We start from the raw sequence: 14,645 nt of genomic DNA, 5'->3' as shown, positions 1-14,645 counted from the left end.
TCCTTGAGAATGAACAAGTCTAACTGCTGGAAGTTATTTTACTAAGTTGAGAAACCTCCCTACTTAGTGAAAAATCATCACTGCAAAATAGATCATTTGTAGTGCCAGATAACTGTTTGTCTGCTTCACCGCCCTTCCTCAGGCTGGGACTGGGGTGCTCTGAGAGCAGCATGGCTTCTCCCCCTTGGAGGGAAGCATCTCAGGAGGGAGGTGCCCTGGGGCAGAGCAGCCCTTTTCACATGAAGCGGAGAAGGAAGACAGTCAAAGCAGCCAGAGTGGCTTGTCTGCTGCTTTCCCTGTTTCCTCCGGGGACAAAGAGGTTTCACAGACTTCTGTCTATCTTGGGAGAGGAAATATTATGCTTTTGGGTGGTTATTACCAAGAAATCTGAATCAGAGCTTAACTATGTTTTGTCTTTAATACTGGAATAGGCATGCTAATAAATATTAGGGGAAAATATTGGAGAGGGAGAAGGGAGAGTGTGACTCAGGCTGCTAACGCTAGCTCCTTCTAACAACAGCTAGTTGATGCCAGTGAAGCCTGGAGGACTGCCCGGAGCGCTGTCACCACTGAGGCTAGTGCTAGCGTCCTGGTGCTGTGGTGGGCCTCTCTCCTTGCTCTGCCCACCTGCTCTGGCCTTCTAAAGCTGCTATTATCTCCATAAATGTGAAGAACAGAGGGGATGGGAGCCTGGGAGGGGAGGGCTGGAACCAGCACAGTTCTTCCTTACCTTGTGCCTATATCCCTGGAGGTTCAAAGGGAGACATAAAACTTGAAATAACAAACACCCTTTCCCCCTCAACTTTTTTAAAGGCCAGTTCTTTTTTACAGGTAAGAGATGATGTGCCCCTCTGTAGTAAGACAGTGGAACAGCAAATAACATTGCTGATGCTCCCAGACCTGGGAGAGGGGGATGGAAGAGTCTCTGGCTTTGGAGAAAAAGCAGCTATCAGACTGAGGTATGCTGTGTGGTTTGCTATTGGACTAGAAGACATGCAGAAGGGAAGAATTCGGGATTAAAAATGAGAACACTGGAGTTTGGCAAGAAGGAAGGATGTCTATACTATCCAGCAGCCAGTGAGAACCAGGGCCAAATCCACCTGCTTGCATATTTTTGGGAGCATGGCAAAATGAATGGTCTTTCAGAGGTGAACACAGAGACAGTTCAAAAAAAAAAAAAAAAGAAAAAAGAAAAGAAAAGAAAAGAAATCCGAGCAAACCAGAAGCCAAAACAGTGTCATTCCTTAAAAAAGCCATCAGAACTGGGGGGCTGATTCTAGACTGGGTTTGTTTGTTTGTTTTATATGTGAGGGTTGAATATACTGTGTAAAACAGTGGGAAATGTGCATGTAACTACTTTTAAGAAGTTCTGTCTGTTCTTTCTGATCTGTATTCTTAGCTTTTTTACCTTATACTTTTAGCCATGCCAGTCCATTAACAAACTCCATTCTTCTCCCCAAGGTGACAGTCAGCAACTATATATATGCTTATGTTTATTCTCTTTGGCTTACTGGTAGAGCTTTTACTATTCTGTCCATGTTCTGTGCAAAAAACACTGAATGAATTGTAAGTCATGCTCCTGTATCACAAAAGTTTGCTGCTGTGCAAATGTGTCAAGCGCTGAGATAAATCAAGTGATATTTTCATCCTTGTCCTGTTGGCAGTTACGAAATGGGTGGACAGTTCAAGTTTGGCACCTCAACCATTGGAATCGCCTCTGGGATGTCCCAGGCATGAGCACCTGGCTGTGAAGGCTGTGCCTTCACTGCCTGCTGTCCAGGACATTCATTTGGCACCCTGGGGAGACTGAGGCTGCAGCCGCCTTGCTCAGCAGCAAGTTCTGCCAACACTTTTAGCTCTTGGACCCAGCATTTCAGCTTACTGCAGTAAAATGCTTATGAGGAATGAATCTTACTTCCTTTCATACAAAAAGCAATGATCTGTTGTGAAGCAGTGATCTGATCCCAGGAGATGGGGTGGACAATGTTTATAAGGGCTTGTCAGAGTGGCTTTCTGGCTACTTCTCTCATCAGGTTTCTGACAGGCTGCTCGTTCTGAATAAAATCTTTATATCTAAAGAGCAGGATTATCTAAATGATGAGTGCAAGATGAAAAAAGTTGGAATAAGTCTTATTGTAGTGTCCAGCATATCACTCAAAGAAGAAGACACTTATTTTTTCCAAGAACTACTTTCTTCAAAAGTACCATCAGAGAATTTGTAAGGTAACTGGCTGCTGAACAGCTATAAACTCTGCAAACACCAGATAATCCCTTGCTAAACAGTTGTCTGCAACAGGACTGTTCAGGAGTTTTTTTGTAGATGAGAAAGACCACGCACATGGCCCCAGAAGAGCCTCAGATAATGATCTGATGGCGAGGAATGTACTGGGCAACCTCCGGCTGTTTCTTCTGTTTGAGAATGAAGATGTCAATAGCCTGGTTACTAGCTCTGATCTGAACTCTGAGGTTAGCACTGGCTGGAAACAGCTTGCTAGGTTGGATTTTCAGCCTTTTGGGCAGCAGCGGAGTTGTTACTGTCTGAGTTCATTGGCTCATACCTGTTCCATAACAGAACCAGTCACTACCAGTAACTACTTTGCCATATTTTTTCCACTCCTGCTTCCATAGTTATCAATTCTGTCTTTTGATTCCCTTCTAAATTAGCAGCTCCCTCCTCTAGGCTAGGAAGGATCTGGGAAGAGATCGTCGGAAGGATGATGGACATCACCAGAAGCATGGAGGCACTAAGCTGTACTGGTCTCTGTAGTGACACTGACTCCTGTTTCTTCACAAGAAGCAGGAGGTATCACTGCACAAGCAGCAGGCACAAAACTGGGGCAAATGGCTTGTTGCTGATGGTGTGGCTTGCTCACAGGCTGTGGCCTTTTGTTAATCATCTTGGACAAAGGCAGTGTAACGCAGAGGTAGCGGGGCTAGCTGAAGTGGAGGTTGTTCCCATTCCAGAAGCAGTCCGAGGGCAGGGCAGCACCCAGCTCGGGAGCTGCTTTCCCACGCAGTGGCACAGCCTGCCACAGACCAGCGCTGACTTGGGAGCTTGCTCTGCGGGGCCAAATTGAACACGTGTATATCCTCTGTGGACCACCGTAAGAAGGCACAGCAGGCAGCATGCCACCAGCTTGTTTTATTTTCCACCTTTCTGCCTTGCCTGCCTGCTGTGCAATTAGCACTGCTGTTCTTGTTACCATTACTTAGTATGCACCTCCATTGACTTTAGTGTGATTCCCACTTGAAGCAGGACAGTAAATGGATTTTTGTCATGCTCTTAGAGCTCTTGGTTTAGTCTCACCTGCTGGGTTACTGGGTTTTGTTCCAAATTCTACTGCTGGACACATTCTGGATGATTAATTTTGGGGTTTTTGTTGTTGTTGTTTTGTTTCTAACTGGCTTCTGTACTCAAGAGTAATGGCAAGTCAGGTTCAGAAGGCCAGGAACATAGTGTGGGGTGGAGGGGCAGTCAGACTGTTAGCTGTGACCCTTGGCAAACAGATTTATCCACTTTATCCATCGGAACTGTCCAGAATCTTATACTTACCCTGCCACGTAGCTTGATTATTCCCATATTTTAATGACAGAATAAGGGTAACAGAGAGAATTACAGCATATGGAAAAAATGTGCATTTTTAGAAGAAAAAATTAAAGTCAGATTTTTTTTTCTCCTTGAAAGTTTTTATGGATCTTTTTTGTGAGATAAAACTCATATATTGCCTTAGATTAGTTAAATAACACTGTCTGTCATCCTACTTTAAATAAACACAGTTGTTTCTTGCTTTCCCATAGTATTATCTGGGACCTAAGTATAATCCTCATTCTAAGATACCCTTACTGTTTCTATAGAAGTGGCATGTTTTCTTATTCTGCTATGTATATTTAAGAATTCAAAAATCTGATAACAGTAATAACTTTTATCTTATAACAATAACTTCCACTAGCTTTAATATGTATGCAACTGTAGTATATTGCTATACATATATGTGTGTGTATTAATCAGAGAATCTGAAGAGATGAGCATCAGGTAGAATTACACATGCAAACACTTTTTTCCACCTGCTTCTCCTACTACTTGTTTTTTAACTACTTTATAACTAACTACTTTTTTACTTTGCTTTTGGAAAAATTCTAAAAACTTCTGTTTGTACAAACATTGGTTGTACTGCTAAGGAAAGCTATTTGTTCTTATTTGGCCCAAGCATGAATTTCATTTTGTTTATGTCATGAGAAAGAAAATATAAACATAAAAGTCCTGTGTTTCCACCTCCAATCTGTCAGGAAAAAAAAAAATTTCTATGCATTGTTTTTAAGTTTTAGCATACAACTGGCAATAGAGATACTAATAAATATTAATTAAGAAGTTCAGCTAGACAGTTCCAAACAGCAGTACTGTTAAAAATAGCTGCTTTACCAATGGCAGGGGAGAAATCTCTTTCTCTCCAACACAGATGTGACAAGATTGAGGTAAAACACTTTTTCTCTGATCCCACCTAATTATGCTGAGTAATACCTTGGGGAAATTGCTAAAGGGGCCCTATTAACTTAAGTTTTTGTTTCACAGAGACCTAACTGTGCATAAAACCTGTAGGGAAATAATGAAACTTCAGACCTTCTAAACTACTCCCCTTTACCCTAAATAAGAGAGGAGCACTCTGAAGCATTTTACATTCTGGAAGCATAACCGCACTTTGAGAAGTGAGTCTGACAATTTTGTTGTGCAGTTCTGTGCCTCTTGCTAACACGTTGGTCAGATTAAATGCAGCACCCCAAAAGAGGAAACAGAAGATGAAAAGGATGGAAATCATGACACTGCTTCTGTACTGCTGCACAGAAGGAGCTCTTCACTGGTTGGATAGTATGGCGCAAAGACCATTTGACAAGACCAAAACATCACATAGAACCAGTGGGGACCTTTTTTAATTATTGAATTATTTTTCAGTGCTGCACATCTGGAATTAGTTTCATGCATGAAGTGAAGGCAAAAGAATAATTTAAACTAATGTTTATCATGAATCCTTTTTTTTCTGAAATATTTCAGTCTCTAATAATCTTTTGCAACCAGAATATATCGGTATCCATCATTTATCCATCATGCAGTCCTGAACACCTTTAATGAAGCCAATGTGCCAACAGAAGGTGAGGTTGTGCTTTGCCTGCATTCCCATTATGTGCTGTGAATATAGACAATTTCTGAAGAAGAAAACAAGTTTTACTGATGTAAAAGCAGCAGCTCAGCAATGAGAAGAGACTGTAAAATGGATTATGAGATAATTTAAAGTGTCCTGAATGGCAACAAAAGTAGTGAGAAATTTTAGGGGAAAAAATAAATGCAAGAAAATGGAAAGAAATAACAGGTAACATCATGGAATGTGGGAAAAAGTAGAAAGGTGGAGCAAATGAAGAAAGACAAAAGGAAAGAGGCAAAGCATGAGCCTTGGGAACATCAGAATTAGTATGAGGTCAAGTTAGAGTACATCTACTCTAATATGTTTTTAGCAAATCAAGAAAGTGTAGGCAGTTTCATTCTTCCTACTGGTTCTGTCTTGTTTTGAAGAGAGGTGGATGGTGCGTAAAACTCATCATCATGCAGAGCAATGTAGGCAGAAATTTCATCCATTTTTGTTATGGATTAATGGATTTAACTTCCTTTTTTTCTGAAAGAACAACATTAGGAAGTTTTCTGCTCAGTCCACGTTGTAATATTTCTGGATATATATAAATATATTGGCATAGAAGGTTCTTGAGAGGCTAGAAGGGTGTGTCTTGTATCTGAAAGGTAAAGAAAAACTACATAAAAAATTCACTGATATTCAAGGAAAAGCTAAAGTTTGATTCTCCTCAAACCAAACTTTGTGTTCTCTTCACTGGCCTTTATTGCTGCATTTCTAAATCTTGGACAAATTGGAGGCATATGTTAAAGACTCCTAGACACCCTCAAGAAATTAAAATGGCAGTTACTGTGATAGCTGAGTCAACTTTGTTTATTTTGCAGAACGGCAACCTACAAAAGAATCTTTTTATCTCTGAAAGATGCTCTGGCTCTTTGAATTATGAGGGGAAGACCCAGAAACTACAATTTACACTGACAGTAGGATCAGGGATATGCGTACAGACTGAAAAAACAGAAAGGTATGAAAGCTTTGTGAGAAACAAGACTGTAAGATGGGAGTCTCAGGCTAGAGAGGATCCTAAAGACAATCTCAGCTTGGACTGGTCTGGGCTACTGGTGCTGCCATATTCCTACTAGGAATGGACCAACAGAGACTACCCAGGTAGCATGCTTTGAGGACATTTTGGGAGATGTTCAAAGAATGGGAAACATTCGACCTGGGGTTTGTCCTATGAGCGAACACTCCCTAATACACTGATTGCTAGTCCTCTGTGACTGAGACTGGCATTTCCAATAAAAAAAACTCTAAGTGAAGAAATTAGAGGAAAGATTTAGGAGAAGATATCTATGCCTAGTGTGATGATAAAGAAGAGGTATTCAGAAAAGCTGAAAGATAACATGGTTTTAAGAGAGTGGACAGCTGACAGATAGAGTTCTGTTTTAATAAAAGCAATGATCTGCCAATATAGTCAGAGAACAATAAAATCAATGAAATGCTGTTTGTTCTGTTTAGCAAATGTTGAGTCTGGGAGAGACAGCAGAAGCGTGTATACTAGTGGAAGGCAGCAAAATGGGGGAATTAGATCTTCTGGTTCCTGACACAGAACTGCCAAGGGAGACAGAAACACACTGAAACAGCAGTCAGGGCTGGAATATAGCATTAATAGGTGGTTGCTCTTCAGAAAAGTTGGATAAAAAACAAAGGTGAGAGCTAGACATCAGTGCTACAATAGGTTGTGAAAAAATAAGAAATGCTGGCAAGGATAAAACAGGATGAGGATCAAAAGCATGTCAGGAAGGACTTACTGTAGTAGTCAGAGAAGTCTTTTAAATGGGCACAGGTTCATTTCAGAGTGTGCAGTCAATATACAGATAAAGGTGAAGAACAATACAGAAATCACCCAAGCAATTAATGTTTTCTTTTCTGTTTTTAATAACGTTGGTTTTGATAGTGTGAAGGTAAGTGGTGTGATGTAAATGAGTGCACTGATATGGAATGAAAACATAAAGGTGAAAGCTGAATTCAGAAAATATAGTGTGTTTGAATGAAAAGGGTCGAAAAACAGGCTCAAATACTAACATTACTGACACTTAGTCCAGCAAACCTGACAGGAGAGATATTAGCTGATCTGTCACATTGAGAATGGTACCATAAATTTCTTGACAAAAGTAAAATTATATATATATATATGTAAGAAAAGTAATTTAGCCATTAACAAACTGATTAGTCTGACCTCAACAGCAATGAAGATTCAGAACAACTTTTGAAGAAAAATTACTGAAGGAGAGAAATAATTAGATAGAGTAGGTCACTAGAAAGTGGGATGAATGCCGTAGATGCTTACAAAAGTGTGTCAGATTAATTGATAGCAACTATATGAAAAAATGGATAATAAGGACAGGGAAATGTGAGGTACTGATCTTCTTGGAGCTCAGGGAAGCAACTGATATTGGAAACATGGGAAATTAGATAGGATGGAGAACATAGGTGTTTGGTTAAGTGGTAAGGACTAGATACAGGGGAGACCGCAATTGCTTGGCCTGAAACATAAGTGATTGACCTAGAGAAAGGCCAGCAGACTTTCTCCAGTATCAGTGTTGAGACTGACATTCTTTGATATTTCCATTAACTTAACCTTAAAACATAAATGGGAATACTGAATGATTAAATTTTTGCATGTCATTAAGCATCATTGATATGGGGAGAATATATATTTAGAATATCTGGAGACAGAAGTAGAGTAAAAAGTGTGCTATCATCCAACACAGAAGCAAGATCTAGTATGAAGAATTCTGCTCTAAATCTTGTACTTTTTAATTGCAAGTGAGAGTGAAGGAGAATGACAACTGAATGTTGTCTGTCACAGTAGATTATTGATCGGCACTGCAGAGTGGCCAGGGAGAGGGCAGATCTGAATCCAAGGTCTAATAAGCAAAGTATTGCTAGCTGAAAAGCAGAACTATTAATGTCAGCCTAAGATCTTATCTCGACTCAATTCTGGCTGATCATGTTCAAGAAGTACCAATTCAAACAAGAACAAGTGTATGGATGAACTACTAAATCATGAGGCAACTGGAGGTTGTACTGTTAGAGAAGAATTTGAAATGATAGCTGTGAGGAGATACAAAGTTGTCTCATTACTGTTTTAAAGTAAACATCTAAGAAGCAAAAGAGTTGTTTGAAGCCAAGGAATAATATTAGGACAAGCACAAAGCCATAAAATGGCCATAAATATATATGTAGAATTAGAAGTGTTTCTTAAGTCAGAAGAATAGGGGCTAGAACTACCTTTCAGTAATAAGATTTGAAATCCAGCTTGTATAAAAAGGAAAGTCATTCTATGGGAGATTACGTGATGTGTGAAAGGGGACAGAAGACAGCTGAATTCATTGCCCCAGGAGATCCCTTTCAATTCTCTGTAGTTGAATACACTAGCGTTCTCTGCACCTTTTGTCATTCCAAAATATTCCCAAGCTTACAGCACATTGGGGGGGGGGGGGTTGCTACCTTCCTTAATATAATGTAAAATACTTTTTGTATGGATCTATAACACACATGTTCCACAGACTCCCCTGATTTCCAGCTCTTTTTCAGGTGTAGCCCTTGTTTACGTGTTTATGCCTCACTGGGCAGAATGCAATCTCAAGCCTGATATGAATCCACAGTGTGAAGAGGAATGTACAAAATTAATAATAAAGATAGCAAGGTCTGAACCATTTTATTCTTTTTGATTTGTGGTCTGTGTATTTCAGAGCCTGAATCAGCTGATCTTCAAAACTCATGGTAGAGATCAATTTTAAGCACTATCCAGCTTTCCTTCAAGGAATAAACTCTTGAGGTTCAGAGTTGAGGTGTTATGGATAGAAGGAATGACCCATCTTGCAACTTTTATCAGTTTTGAACTATCTAGCAGTACAGTCACTTACAGACTGCACTGTACATGCACTGAAAGACTAATGATAAGTGAACTGTATAACTTGAAAAGAAACTGCTGATTAGGCAAGTTTAAGATATACAGATTAAAAAAAATTAATTTTGATTTGATTTAATTATATGCACTAAATTCCTCTTCCAAAAGATAAACAAAATTCAGAGTTAAGAAACAGCCTTATACTGAGAAAAGACAAACTATACATTCATTAGATGCAGGTGTCAGCTTTGAAATCTACTCTGGGGAATGAACTTTCATCATTTCACAGAAGTGACATGTCTTCATTTTGATATACACATTTGTTTGACCTTCATACTGTGAGTTTCCTTAGAATGAAACCAGCTACCTCGTATTCTTTATTTGACCTTGAAAATCTGAGTGTCTGTTTAAACAGGTGCAGAGCACCTTTAACTTCTGTGACTTTCCTGGGACGGTTAAGTGCTTGGGCTGTCTTAGTATCCTGCCTTGACTCTATAATTCACATTTATAAGGAAGCTCAAACAACACAGTTTGCCAGCTGTTGAGAGAAAGGAATCAAACTTTAAAGACAGACAGAAAGAGGGAAAAATAATGGTGTGCTGCTTAATTTTGCAGTATTAATTTTAACCAGCCTCAGTAAACATATAACTGAAGGCAGGAAAATCTCTGTTAGTTCTGCCTCTCCTTACTGCATAAATCCTCTGTTTTTTTCTTATACAGAATGACCCTCAACGACTGAGGCTGAGACTGAGAAAACAGCTGCATTGTACTGCAGACTCCAACCCTGCTACAGCTATAAGCTGTAGGACTCAGACGAACCAAACAGGATTATGCAAAAGGGCAGTATTATCCTTAGTGTGAATAAAGGTATGAGGACAGATACATTTCTTTTGGGGTAAGCTACTTTTTTTTCCCCTCATGTTTAAATTGCCCAGTTTAAACAGATCTTAGATGTACTGGAGTTCAATAATAATCAGCATTTTTTTCTATGATATGAAGATTTATATATGACTGTCTTCTTAAAACAAATATATTCCACAAAAAACTAAAGGTATTTCAATCCATTGCAGTTGATTGTTACTTTAGGATGCATGCTTTTTTCTTTATCTTAAGACAAGCTGTCCTTTACTCACTAATCTCTGCAAGGTTGTGCCTAAGTGCTGTTAGACAACATAACTTTCATGTTTTTACATTTCTTAGAGATAATAATAATGCAACAGAACCAGAAAACAAAGGGTTCAGTCACCAGCAATAGTATTAAAAAATAGTGCAGCAGAATAAAACTTAAGGATCATTAAGCACATAATTTTGTCTCTCTCAGCAGTCTGAAGATACTGGTATTTTCTCATGGATATAGCTGTATTTCCTTACCTTGAATGTGAATAATTCCTTCATGCTCCAGACTTGAGTTGTTAGGGTGAGGTTCAGCCCAGCAGATAGAAATCAGCACCAGAAAAAGTAGACTCCTCATCTTTACAGTCAAAAGAATCTTCTTCACTGTGAAGGCATCAGATACAAAGAGGCTTGTGAAATTTTGGAAACCTTTGCAATGTTGCACTGCACAAAGTGTTACAGCTAGCGATCTTGTAATGGATCTACAAGGTATTTAACCCACTCAGCTGGAAAAGTTACAATAGCTAGTAATTTTTTAGACATGAAGACTGGACCTTTTTATCATAGACTTTCATTAAATGAAACTGGGAATCAATATTTAACTCTGTCTATGCAGAAATACAACATGAAAGAATAAAAGCACACACACAAATATGCACAAACCAAACTGCTTGCAAGACACACATATGTGTAAGCAATACTGGTGCTTCAAAAAACTGTTCTAGTGTACTTTTGCTTTTCCAAAGGTACTGTAAATCTGGTCTGTTAATACAGTTAAAATGAGCTAAAGCTATCACTATGTCTATATTTACTGTATGATGCAATCTTCTGATGATAGATTTCTAGGATTAAAACAATCTTTGCATACGTTTTGACATTTTAATAAAGACTGCAAGTTAACTTAGCAGTCAGGGTGGTAAGTTTGCTTGATCTAAGCAGTAAAGATGACAAAACATTTCTCAGGCTGATTAGAAAGGTCTATTTTATTTCAGATCCACTTACCATTTTAAAGGATGCCTAAGTATACAGTGAAATGTTGGAAACCATGCACAAAGTAGGTTAGAGTTGTATATGCTACCACTGCAGTTGCCCTGATTGATTTTTCATTCATTTCTACCTAGAATGCTGACGCACTAACTTAGCGTGCCAGGTAGGGTCTCTGCAGTCAGCAGAGCTGAGCGCTGCAGGGAAAATCTCTGCCAGCCTCTGAGTAGTAATTAGGCAAATGTAGACCTGAAATAGACAAGAAGGCATAAAATACAAGCACTTGAAGTCTGATGTGTGTTTTATAGCAATCATTTTTATAAATGGCTGTTATTTCCCAACTTTGCCTTTCAAGAGAGTGATTTTTTCCCCCAGTCTTCAGATAGTGTCAGAATTGTTAGTGTGGTTTCTTTCTAATGCACAGAGAAGTTTATACTCCTCTTTTGCCTCTAACAGAGCTAGAGCTATCAAAATTGCAGAGTACTCTTGGTCAGAACCTGCTTCTGGATCTGAGCTTTGCAAACAACCTCTATCCCTACAAAGACTCAGACCTCTGCTTGTTTCAAATCAAGATCCAAATATTGTAATGTGAACCCGCCTCTATTATGGGCTACAAGGCACAAATGCTAATGCCTTTTTTTTCGTAGCAGAACATGCAAGTTACTTGCCTGCCCTTCCATTTCTTCAAAAGAGCTTGGGTGAGAGTCCGAAGTCAATTCAGCATCCCTTATTGTGGAGTATCTAGAGGTAGGATAAGTGATGGCTGCATGCTATTTTCCAGGTGGTCCACACTCAGTAACCCAAGGCTCTCCAGCCACTCCCTCTTTCCTGAAAAGCTTGGCAGCCTGATGACCTCCATTTCACAGAACAAGGACAGATGTGGCTCCTCCTGGAGCACATCAGCCTGAGTCTGCAGGGACTGGAAGGGGCACGCAAGTGCAGCAAGGTGTTCCTCTTTCCTTGCTGGACTGCCAGCCCACTGGCTGGAGACAGAGCAGAGTGCCCATGTGTTGGGATGCACATCCCACACTAGGCAGCTGATACATTTTGTCTAAGAGTGAAAAATGCTCCAGTTTTTCTTTCTCTCTTTCTCTCTTTCTCTCTTTCTCTCTTTCTCTCTTTCTCTCTTTCTCTCTTTCTTTCCTTTGGCTAAGGACTAAAAACTGATTTTGATTTTTTTTTTTTTTTTGGTGAGGGAGAGTGTTATCCATTTAAAAATAGCTTGATTCACAGAGCAGTTTCGATTTTGAAGCAGATCGTGCGATGTTTACATGAAGATCCTTCTGTTTTCATTCCAGTCTCCATCTTTGAGCCCACACTGGCTCCAAAAGGCCCTGAGCACCATAAAGGTGCTGCTGTTCTGCAGTGAACCAGGCTGTGCCAAATTGACACAAGCTGGGAAGGAAGAAGGCCAGCAGGGGCTATAATGCCTGCTCCGAGGGTGCCTTAGCTGCTTATTAACATTTTGACTATACCCTCCTCCTGTAAGCCTGCTCTTTTTGGTGGTGTTAGTGAGAACCATCCCCAAAACCAGCTAACAGGTAGTACTGCCCTTTTTGGGGACAGAATCTCCTGCTTCCCTAAACTGTGTGTGCAGGGTCTGGGAATCCACCATGGAATGAGAAAGATTTATTTTCTGGTTGCACAGATGGAGATCTCTGCATCTGCCCACTTTTCCTTATCAAGGTCACCTTTGTGTAATGAGGAAAAGCCCTCCACTTATCCAGAGCTTCCCTGGGGCAATGATCATCAGAACACGCAATTTCAAAATTAGCCTGTTGAACTGAAGGAGCAGTACACACTTTTTGAGATATTTCAGTTGACTTGCACATACAGGCAACTGTTACTCTGTGTTGGAGTGAAAGCATCATACAAGTAAGGTAAGAGGCAGACAAATTACTGACTGATGTGGGACTCAGGAAATACGTTCTTTCTTCCGTCCTCCCTTCCTTTCCCAACCTCCTGGATGCAGCTGAACAAATTACTATGTCGCATGCCACAAATATGGTACAAAATCAACCTTAGAGTTTGATCTGTAGATTGACAGGGTTTTTGGAGGGAAATAGCAGAAATGGCGATGCTTTAGCTTTGGTAATAGACAAGGTGACTGTGGCTGGGCTATTTGGTTTTCCTCAGTTGTTAAGGGTGGAAAGGACAGCCTGGTGCTCACTGTGTGTGCAGGAGCACACACACACACACAGTTAGTGTGTGTGTGCCCGGCTGTGGTTTCTTTGGGTCCAGTAAAGCTCATCTCCACCACTAATTTTTTTTTGTTGTTTTTTTTGTCTTTGAAATGCCTCAGATATTGCACAAAACTAGCAAGAATTTCAAAGCTATTTAATGGGGAGCAAACTCCCAGCTCGCCTCATACAAAATTTATCCATCAGATACCCATGCTTAATTCATCAAGCCTTTTATATTTGTGGTTGATCAACTGAGAGTGAAGTTTTAGCTGGGCAAAAGTGTGCTGTTCGGGGATAATTCAACCCTCCATTCAAGTCTGAGCAGCCTTAAGGCTGCTCCATTTCTTTGCCATCTTCAGTGGCGGTGGAGAAAATGAGGCTCTCCAAAGTCACGTCTATTCTGACCTTGTACCAGTCTCCTCCAGGAATTCCCCAGGATGGGAGCTGGGGCGTAAAGCCAGAGCCAATGTAAAGCAACTTTACAAGGCCAAGAATCTGACCCTTGCTATTTTGTAGGTTATCCAAAAATCAATTAGCCAGAGGAATTTACATCCTCTACTCTAGCCAAAGAAAAAGAAGTCAGACTCCATTTCTGCAGCAGCCTAGGAAGACCTCAAGGGAGAAAATGATAGGTGTGGATGTTTTCATATTAAAATTAATAAAATTTTGGCTGGGAGTCAATGAATTTTCAGGAAAAAAATGGTAATGGTTAGTCATACTCAAGAAATCTGCACTGGTTTCAATTACTGCAGTTTATACAATCTGCTGCCTCCCTAGACAGGGATACAAAGAAGCCAAATATTAATTTTTAAAGAGAGATCTTAAGGCTCAGGGAAGTGATCATAGGGACTATGCATTAAGCTTTGAATTTCTCTAGAACTGTTCATTCTTAGATTTGCTAGAAGTAAATTTCGTGTATAGCAAATGATGATTAATATCAGAATTTCAAATTGCATCTAAAAGACTATAAAATACTATTTGTATTTTAATACAATATTCAGAGAATTAACAAAATGCCTTCAGTAAATTCAACTACATATGTAAGATACAATTTTCTGAAGAATTCAGAGTACTGAAAAATGCAAATGAGGTTACATATCAATCTTTGTTTTTACTGCAGCAACACTTATTATTTATTACTATGGCTACCTTCTAGCTACAGAGCACAAGAGCAGCCACACTGTGTGAGGTCGAAAGACCATCTAGCTCAACATTTTCTCTCTGACAGTGGTTAAAAGTCTAGGGAAGGCCTATGTTTACAGGAGTTAATTTTTATCTTAAGAATGGTGATATCCTGCATCGGATGCTTGCTTCCCATAGATGCAAGAGCTATGG

The 14,645-nt window shown here is 39.7% G+C and overlaps 1 protein-coding gene across 8 annotated transcripts in view; it reads right to left on the bottom strand.

Moving 5' to 3' along the window:
• The window catches only part of LOC135323424 (hyaluronan and proteoglycan link protein 1), a 69,155-nt gene that overhangs the window by 25,497 nt on the left and 29,013 nt on the right, over nucleotides 1-14,645 (bottom strand). For 7 of the 8 annotated variants that reach the window (XM_064502890.1, XM_064502891.1, XM_064502889.1 and 4 more), the window contains one exon: nucleotides 10,402-10,527. In XM_064502890.1, coding sequence (XP_064358960.1) covers nucleotides 10,402-10,527 — 126 coding nt within the window. Of the gene's footprint in view, nucleotides 1-10,401; nucleotides 10,528-11,145; nucleotides 11,424-14,645 lie in introns of those variants that run through there. The other variant, XM_064502896.1, reaches the window with a different exon arrangement.

The sequence above is a fragment of the Dromaius novaehollandiae genome, chromosome Z (assembly GCF_036370855.1).
Source record: "Dromaius novaehollandiae isolate bDroNov1 chromosome Z, bDroNov1.hap1, whole genome shotgun sequence".
Taxonomy (NCBI): domain Eukaryota; kingdom Metazoa; phylum Chordata; class Aves; order Casuariiformes; family Dromaiidae; genus Dromaius; species Dromaius novaehollandiae.
Note: the sequence above shows the minus strand (reverse complement) of the source record. Positions and strands in the feature narration are given on the sequence as shown.